The sequence below is a fragment of the Puntigrus tetrazona genome, chromosome 1 (genome assembly GCF_018831695.1).
Source record: "Puntigrus tetrazona isolate hp1 chromosome 1, ASM1883169v1, whole genome shotgun sequence".
In the NCBI taxonomy this organism is placed as follows: Eukaryota; Metazoa; Chordata; class Actinopteri; order Cypriniformes; family Cyprinidae; genus Puntigrus; species Puntigrus tetrazona.
In genome coordinates, this window is record NC_056699.1 from 26,498,916 (window position 1) to 26,508,915 (window position 10,000).

The following is a 10,000-nucleotide window of genomic DNA, read 5'->3' on the forward strand; positions in this document are numbered from 1 at the left end:
CAGTGTGCACCGCTGACCAAGTTACTTTGTTTTCCTTTCACTTCCTTATTTGACCCCTCCCCCCTCCTCTGATTGGGCCATGCGTGGTGGGCGTGGTTTTGGGGGGGTGCCGCCACCTCGGATCCGTCACCTGTGATTGGTCGCTGGCCCCTTTCGTGACACTCCACAACCAATCGCACTCCCCCATCCACCCATGCCGACGTGGTTAAAATGCCCCAAATTCCCCGCGACCCTCCCTGGTCACGACGTTATGCTGACGCACACCTGACCTCGTTTGCCCTCGGGGCAGTTTGCGGACGACCAAAGTGGCGAAGCAAGGCCCCAGCGCAAACTCTCCCGTTAAAGACCTGAAAGATCTGTCGGCCATGGACGCCTTCCGCTCCCGAAGCATCAGTGTGTCCGAGCATGCGGTGCGCAGGTAGAGCATTTTTGGTCACCTCAGAACTCAACAAACCGATTGATATCCCTGCTTTTCCTTTTCTGTATGCAGGGACAGTGGGTGGGGCTTGGGCATTCGGGGGCCGGGCGTTGTCTTGGCGATGGCGGGGTGGGCGTGGACGTCTGGTTTGGGCTAATTCTGATTGGGCAGGAAAGGGTGCATGCTGGAGGAGGGTTTTGTCATTTTCTTTCGTTTCGTTGACTGCGACGTTGACTGCATGCGCTGAGGCTCGCGAGCATCTGTTTTGATTTCAGCCTAACCCCCGTTTTGTGTTTGCTTTTATTACGCTTATTGTGCTGTTTGTGATGGTGTTTTTTTTTTTACATTTTCCGTGAGCAAATTACTACGGAGCCCCTAAAGGGACATGGTGATTGAAACAAGAAGAGACGAGAAGAAAAATGTTTGCCTTTGCATTCGCCTGTGCAGCTTTTGTGTTCCCCCAAGAAACTTTGTGCACATCTCAAGAAAATCAAGAAAAATTGAGCAATCTTTAAAAACATGGTGAGGTGGGAGGAAAAATATTTTCTTGGGCGAACACAAAACCTCTGTGAGAGAAACGCTGCATTCACACACACGACTTTCCCTCGCAAATGTTCCCCAGAGAGACTTTTCATTTATGTCAATGAAACAATTGTGTTCCTCTGAAGAAAGAAAAGCACATGCAAATGCTTTTAAATGTAATATAGTCCCGTCCCGTTTTTTCCATCTCCATGTCCCTTTAGGGGCTCCCTACCGCACACAGGAAGCATGTGCAATTGAAAGTATGCGTTTACACATTCGACCGTCTAGTTCCTGTTTTTGCTGTATGTTGAATTGTAAGTAATTGAGCTCCCAAACACAAGGGGGCGCTCCACTAGCTCAGCCTGCAGCCCGTCCGAGCCTTATTACCATCATATTCACTCACTCTTTACATGTGATCCAGGTACAGTATCCATCCATGTTTCATCATACTGCATTTTGAATCATGAACCAAAAGTCGCGTAAAAATATGCTGCTATCACGCTCAAAATGTTTCACTGAGGCCTCCTTCAAATGCTGTTCGCTTTCTATCCAATGTAAAGCATTATTAGCATTGTTTCAGAGCTTGAACTCACCTGATGTCATTTCAAACCCATGTGATCCCATAAACATGAAGTCTTAAAGGGATAGTTTAACCAAAAATTGAAATTCTGTCATCATTTGCTCACCCTCGAGCCAAACGTGTTTTGAAGAAAGTGTTTTTGGGTCACCACGTATTTGGAAATACTCGAGGGTGAGTAAACAATGACCGAGTTTGTCATTGGGTCAGCTGTTCCTTTAAGTTTGAACAAACCGCAGTGTCACAGATAACCAGCAGATAGCAGCCTAGCATCAGATGAGATTTACAGCTGCATCCTGGCAGAGGAAGACATTTCCAGTAATATTTGCCCTCAAACGTCTGTTTTATTAACCCGGTGCATCTAATTACCATAAAACCTATTAATCAGTTCAGTGCCTCCAAGTTACAGGATGTTAATGAATAGAGCGCCCGCTATTTCCAAGCACAGGGACTTCATACAGCATATTTGTTTTATTATCTAGCATGTCTGCAAATTACCCCGCCATCAGTTCACTAATTGCCTGAAGTGTTCCTGTGCCAAGGGTTTTTTGTTTGGGTAATTTCAGGGTTGCTTGTTAGGATTTAATGGCATTTTTGGTGAAATAAAAGCGAGTTAATAATGCCGAACTTGATCTTAATCGCAAGCAGTTTGACTCTTACTGTGTTAAACGAAAATGCACGGCTCTGGTTTAAAAAAAAAATTCAGAACTCAATCACATTTTCGTTCAAAAAATAAATAAAAAATGTATTTTCTAGATATTTTTGTCTCCTGGCAAGATATCTGAAAATTCTTTAATCAAGAAGGATTTTCTAGACAAGTAAAAAGTTAACACTTTTATTTTTATAGTCCACTTTAGACGTTAGTAACATGAACTACATGTCAACTAGCAGTATTAGTAGACAGTGCTTAATATCTTCTAACACTTTGCTTTGGTGGATCCACAACACACTGACTATTAGAAACTTTGCAATTATACGTCTGCTTATTCAACTAACCCTAAACCTACCCTAAGAGTCTACTCTGAGGCTGTATACGTTTAGTTACGAATGTAGTTATCAGGTTACTCGTAGTTAGTAGAACGTTTAAAGTGGACTATCAGAGTAAAGTGTAGCCAGTAAAAATGATCCCCTTTTCTTGTTTCAGAGAAACACTTAGTTTTAAATGCAAAAATTGTAACAAAAAAAAACAAGATTGTTGGAAGGTTATTTTACTTATTTCAAGCAAAACTGCACGTAATAGATATTTGGGTTGAAATGAAGAATGCAGTCACCATTCCACACATTCATAGCTCTTTCTATTCGGCTTAATGCATCAATAGAGTAGACTTGCATTGAAAAACTCCAGACATCAGCACTCACTCGACTTCAGCTAATAGAGATGATTGATCTGCACGCGAAGAGCTGGCGGACAGTGAAACGTTTTCTCTGTGATATGGCAAAAAAAGATGTTTATGTTGGAAATTGTGCCTTTTGAAAAGGATCTCGCAATTATGAAAAAAGGGTTTGATGTTATGATCAGCTGTACTGGACAAACGGGATTCAGAGACTTCATGCGGCTGGAGAAATGTAGCATTCTAGGTTTGATTGAAATATTTGAAGTTATATGCATTTGCAGAAAACAGTTGCTAAACATTTATTGTAAACAGCGTGCTCGCATTTTAAACAGCTGAAGAACTGCTGAATGATCCGATGTAAAGACACAAACTGGGACTTCCTGTCTGTTTGAGTGTGTGTGTGTGTGTGTGTGTGTGAGTGTGTTTGCTGGTTAACCCTGTCGACGGACACTCGAGTGATTTGGTTGACGCTCAGATTGTTGGATTGATAATCGATGAGAAAAAGTCAGTTGTGCCCTTGAGCGAAGCAGCTGAAGGATCATCTTTATCATCAGCATTCGTCAGTCATTACAGAATTTTACTTTTCCAGCTGGTGGTCCGGGGAAAGTTAAATTGTCTGTGGTAAATGTAATGTGTATTACCTTTATTGCTTTCCCATATTTACTCATATTGTATTGCATTATAGTTAAAGGTCATTGCACACTAAGTCCAAAATGTTTGTCTGTCATTTTCACTTGTTAAAAAATATATAGGACTCTCCGTCCCTCTATAGCTCATATATACCAGCTAACATTTGGAGTGGATCAAAACTTTTCATCAAAGTTGTCTTAAAACCTCAAACCAAAATGAATTCTTGTCTTAGAGCAATGTTGATCCAATTTTTCGATCCGTATATCTGTATATCCTTCTATATATCCCCATATATATTTCCTTTTTTAATATTTTTTAAAAACTGATTTTCATTTTAGTGTGAGATTAGAAAACAATTAGTCTTTTTTATATATTTCTCTTTAGATTTGCATTTTTAAAAATCACTTTTAATTGTATTAAACTAGTTTTAGTACTTCTTCAACTTACTATATTTCAGTTGCAGTTTTATTAATGTTAATGTTTTATTTAAGCTTTATTTCCATTAAAAAAAAAAACCAAAAACATTTTTTTCCCTATTAAATAGTGTAGTGAAATCAATCAATCAATCATTTTATTTATATAGCGCTTTTAACAACACAGGTTGCATCAAAGCACTGTACAGTATAATGACAGGGATGTATAATGACGAAAGTGACCAATTTCTTATTAAATGCAGAGACGGTCTCTGTAGTCAATTCAACGATAGTCACTAGAAGTTAAGTGTCCCCAACCAAGCAAGCCAGAGGCGACAGCGGCAAGGAAACAAAACCCCATGCATACAGAATGGAGGAAAAAAAAACCTTGGGAGAAACCAGACTCAGTTGGGGTCAGTTCTCCTCTGACCGGACGCCCAGCACTTAACTTCCAGTTCAATTTTTAAGCGCTGCTGTGTCAGGTAGTGTAAATGACTTAGTGTGTGCGTGTGTGTGTGTGTGTGTGTCAGGATCTGGTGATCTGTCGACGGGCGCATCTAGGTGTTCTGGTCTCTGATGAACATAATCTCTGGGTGCTGATCCACCATCTAGTCTGGATACAAACTGTGAAAACAGATTGAGAAAGAAACAGGACTAATATTAGCGTAGATGCCATTCTTTTACGATGTCACAAGTACATCGTATTTTAGGAGTAGTGTTCCCGGTTCCAGCAAATCTAAGTAATGCAGCCTAAAAATCCTTTAACGGATTTGAATAATAAAAGGTGTGTTGGTGTGTTATGTGTAGGCTAAGTTAAAAAGATGTGTCTTTAATCTAGATTTAAACTGGCAGAGTGTGTCTGCTTCCCGAACACAGTTAGGAGATTGTTCCAGAGTTTAGGTGCTAGATAGGAAAATGATCTGCACCACGCAGTTGATTTTGATATTCTAGGTATTATCAAATGGCCAGAGTTTTGAGAACGCAGCGGACGTGCAGGACTATAATGTGATAAGATCAAGTATTGAGAGCTAAACCATTCAGGGCTTTATAGGTAATTAATAAGATTTTAAAATCTATTCGATGTTTGATTTGATCATACTTCCTAGTTCTAGTAAGGACTCTGGCTGCTGCGTTTATTTGGAACAACTACTAGCTGCAATAATCTAAAGTTTGTTTATTGCTGCAGAATTTAATACCTAATAAAGCATGCTGATACGTGCAGGACTTGGAGTAATTGTTCTGCAGTGTTGTAGCTAATTTCATACTTCCTAGTTCTAGTAAGGACTCTGGCTGCTGCGTTTTGGACTAGCTGAAGTTTGTTTATTAAGCGTGCAGAACAACTACCCAATAAAGCATTGCAATAATCTAACCTTGAGGTCATAAACGCATGAATTAATATTTCTGCATTAGAGGTTGAAAGCATAGGTCGTAATTTAGATATATTTTTAAGATGGAAAAACGCAGTTTTACAGATGCTAGAAACATGATTTTCAAAGGAAAGATTGCGGTCAAACAGCACACCTAGGTTCCTAACTGATGATGAAGAATTAACAGAGCAGCCATCAAGTGATAGGCTGTGTTCTAGATTATTATATGTGGGGTTTTAGGTCAATTATTAGCACCTCTGTTTTTTCAGAATTTAACATTGGAAGTTACTCATCATCCAGCTTTTTATATCGACTATGCATTCTGTTAGTCTGTTAGAAATGACAGGAAAGAAGCTGAAAACAGTGAAATGATGTGTTTTTGTACCAGTGATCCATTGCCTGCGAGTCGTTATAAAGACAGGATGTAGGTTTTATTAGTGATAGATGTTGTGTCAGGTCACTCTGACTCTGCAGTAGATGCTTCTGTCTTTCGTCTCTGTTGCCCACACGCTCTCATCATCCACATTCATCCCTCGTTCCCCGTTGAGATGAAATGAAAATGGCCCTTTGTTGATTGCATGCTCATGCGTACCCCAGTTTGGTGTTTTCATACCTACAGAAGATGTTGTAATTGTCATCATGATTCAGAGTGGTTGCTCGTGTTTTTCTAGGTGTAATGAGGTTGATGATAATACAAGGAATCCTAGATGGGTTTTTAATGCATTTGCATTGATATTCTTGGAGTGTTCTGGGTAGTTTTTAGTTCTGATTGGTTGCTAAGGTGTATTTGATGGCATCATTTTTATTTATTAATTTATTTTGACTGAAACCAAAAGTGTTGGATTCAATATAACAGTCATGGGTTCTGTATCAGCTGTCTGTTTGATGAATTCTTTTCATATTATTACTATTTATTGTATATTTTATTTTATATCTGACTCAAATCAAAAATCATAATTATATGGGAGTCTCCAAGAGTCTCCAAGAAGGTTACTGTTTATGTACAGCACCTTACACAGTCTGAGGCATCAGTAGTGATAGCAATGGGGGCATCAGGAATTAGATGAGATGGTTGCTTGTGTTTAGCATCTTCAAATGATTTAGTCATTTCCTCTGACCAGGTGATCTCCTTGTTCGCTTTAAGGCACTTGCACAAAGGATGCATAACTTCAGCTGCCTGTGCAATGATACGGTGGTAAAAATTTTGTTTTGCAGGGAATGGGAATCTATTGCAGTCAAGCGAAATTGGTACTTGCCAGGGTTAATTATTAAGCAATGCTGGCTGAGACAAATGAACAAGGATTGCAGATGGACTAGGTGTTTTTCCATGGAGACGCTAGCAGCCAAGATGTTATCCAAGTAAACAAACAAAAAATCTGGGCCTCGTTGGAATGAGTCCATCATTTGTTGAAAAGTTTGGGCCGCATTTTTGAGCCATCTGCAAGAATTCTAATAGAAGTCTTTGCAATGTCCTAATGGTAGACTGGCATCTAATGGTATCCTCAATGCAGATCCACTTTTGAGAAAGTAGTTTTCCCAACCAGGTGGACTGAGAAATGTATGGCACTGGGTATCGGTCTGGTGTAGTGACATTAAGTTAATGATAATCCCCACAGGGACGGCAGTCACTATTTGCTTTGGGGACCATGAGGCAGTGTGATGCCCAAAGGCATTTAGATCATTGCAGTGTACCCAGTTTTTCCATATTCTTGAACTCGATCTTGGCAACAATCAGTTTCACTGAATTTAGTCAACAAGCCAGGGCATACAGTGGCGGCGCAGATCAAGAGATTTGATGTACGACCCCATGGCTGGCCACTGCTGAGGAGAAGGTGGGGTTAGTGAGATTGGGAAATTGGGTTGCCGTGGTTACAGAAGGGCAGTGAGTAGCCGAGTGAACTCACACCCTTCTCTAAGTGTGCTTGACAGAGTCGTGGGAAGGGTACTCTTTGAACAGGGTAAAAAGCAGTGAAAGCAGTTACTAAACAGCAGTTTTTCATTTCAATCAACAGTCCAAGTACACAGAAAGCCAGCTCCCAGAGGGGACCTACTCACATCTGCTAACACAAACTCCCATGTAAAAGATTGTCCCTTGAAACAAAGTGGTACTAGCCATTTCCCGTATGTGCGTTTGACTTGATTGGCTCCTTCAAGTGCTGGGCCGGCCTCAACTAAGCATATGCCCAATGGCAACACAGGAAATCACTGTATCACACAGGAAATGTCTGCCTGATAACGAGTCTGTAATGAACAGCAGGTAGGCAGTGTCGTTGTCGCGGTCAGAAGCGCTTTAGCTCAGTGGCGTTGGCAGTGGTGTGTGTGTGTGTGTGTGTGTGTGTGTGTGTGTGTGTGTGTTCATGCGAGTTGGCATGTGTGTCGTCTTAGTGTATGGAGATGATATGGGCTCTGCTGATTTCCCTGGGGATGTGGTTGCCATGGTTACCGAAGAGCAGGATGCTGATGGCGGTCTTAGTTTAATGCCATCACCTGGATGATCACGCTCCACAGGTGTGAGTGTGTGTGTGTTTGCGGATTGCAAGCTGGCAGCTGAAATTTTCTAGCAGGCTCTGTGTGTGTGTGTGTGTGTGTGTGTGTGTGTGTGTGTGTGTGTGTGTGCATGCACTAAACAGTCATGCTCTCTCATTTTATCTCCTGCTTAAGGTGTGTCAGTCCCAGTTTTGTCACTAAAAGAGAAACAAAAAAACAGATAAAGAATTCTTTGCTCAATAATTTTAAATTCTGTCAGTTGTTTTCTAAAGAGTATAATTATTGAGTCATGTGGACTACTTTTGGAAAATGTTAGCTTGTTTTTTGTTTTTGTTTTTTTTTGATGCCGTTTTAGAATGAGAGTGACTGTTACTTTAATTTTGTTATTTATAAAAAAATTTAATTAGCTATTTTCTCTTTTTCTTAATTTTTTCCATGTTAATTTTAGTGTAATATTTACAATTATATTATTATTTAATCAATTAATTAAATAATTATTAATTAATTATAACAGTCTTTTTAATGTTCCTGTTTAGATTTAACATGGTTAATTGTATTACTTAAACTAGTTTTAGTACTTCAACTTATTATATTTCAGGTTTTATTAATATTTATATTGATTATATCTCCAGTAAAACCAAAACTACTTTCAATAGTTTTAGATAACAGTTTTGCTGGGTAGGTGAACTATTCTTTCAAGCAAAGATAAACTCAGTGTCTCCAATTCTATTTATAAAGGAGTGTGTGTTTTTAACTGCATGGTGTGTGTTTTCGAAAGTGCCACTTCAAGCTTCACTCGGCATCTGAATCTGATTTATTACCCGCTGACACTCTGGCATCTTAACATCTCCACAAACACACTCGCACACTCTCATCTCAAGCTGCACGCTGTGTCCTAACCAGTTTTGACGAGTGGAAAAATATTGACACTAACTGTAAAGACTGTGTAGCTCCGCCCACAGTGAACCGTCAGAATCAGATGACTCGGAATCGAATGAATCTGAATCAGCCAGTGGTTCATAATTCTGGTTAGGACATGGACTAGCTGAGATCTTTTGACTAGTACCAGTCCGTGACCTGTCCGGTACCGACTGTAACCCGGTGCCTGTGTGTAACGCCTGACCCCGTCCCGTGCAGGATGCAGACGTCCAGCACCACCTGCAGCCTGGGCTCGGCTGACGAGAACGCGGTGATGCAGGCAGACGACGCGCTCAAGACCGTCCATCTGGAGCTGACCGAGACCTGCTTGGACATGATGGCACGCTACGTCTTCTCCAACTTCTCCGCTCTGCCCAAGAGGTGACTCATGATTCGATTCACCGTTTTGATTTCGTGATTAGATTTTCTCAGTGTTATTCTATAGCAAAATGAGATCGAAAGACATTATGCAGTGAATTAAAATGATGCAGAGTACATGATTTAAGACCTTCGTTCAACTCCAGAACACATATTAAGATATTTTTGATGAAATCTGAGAGCCGTCTGACCCTCCATAGACAGCCACACAACTGAAAAGTTCCCAGGTCCTGACACATAATAAATACATCAATAAAATAGTGATTTATAAGTATTTTTTTTAAATAAAATGAGTATTATAGTATCCTTACTTAACGGAAACAGTAGTTGATGTTTAAGATTTATTAATGTAATTTAAAATAAAACAATAGAATTATTATTAAAATTGCCTACTTTAATCTGAAACTGTGAGTAATGTTTTATTTTCATTTTTTATTAATGTTCATGAAAATTGCCCTATACTTTAAACTAAAGCAATAAATTATGTACTTTTGCATCATGTTTAAAAAAATAAAAATTTCTAATTTATAAAAAATGTAATGGTGCGTGAAGTACTAAAAAAATACAAATGTCTTTTATTAAGTTGTTTTTTTTTTGCTTTTTTTTTCTAATTTATGCCAATAGATCTCACTGACCGTTCTTTTAAGATCAGTGTGCCAAATGCATGTTTACTATCTTTTACTTTAAAGGAATAATAATAATTTAATTCATTTATCAGTCACTTTGAAATAAAGAGTCAGCCAAATGAGAAAATGCATTGAAGATGTGAGCAAAGCTGCTGCTGTCTCTGCTTTTTTTCTCTTTCTTTCATTTTAGGCCGGTATACACACTTTTAGCTAGAGCTATAATTGCTTGACCTTCTTCCTTTTGTTCGCTGTCTGTGTGCAAAGCTTTAAATAATACTTGGTTTTCATCTCTGTGGTTCGTGATGAATACAGGCCGCTGAGCACTGCCTC

General features: G+C 39.5%; 1 protein-coding gene across 3 annotated transcripts in view; it reads left to right on the top strand.

Moving 5' to 3' along the window:
• Positions 1-10,000, top strand: part of tsc2 (TSC complex subunit 2) — a 44,702-nt gene that overhangs the window by 17,038 nt on the left and 17,664 nt on the right. For 2 of the 3 annotated variants that reach the window (XM_043240946.1, XM_043240953.1), the window contains exons 26-27: positions 290-418; positions 8,886-9,047. In XM_043240946.1, the coding sequence (XP_043096881.1) occupies positions 290-418; positions 8,886-9,047 (291 nt within the window). The remainder of the gene's footprint in view (positions 1-289; positions 419-8,885; positions 9,048-10,000) is intronic. The other variant, XM_043240960.1, reaches the window with a different exon arrangement.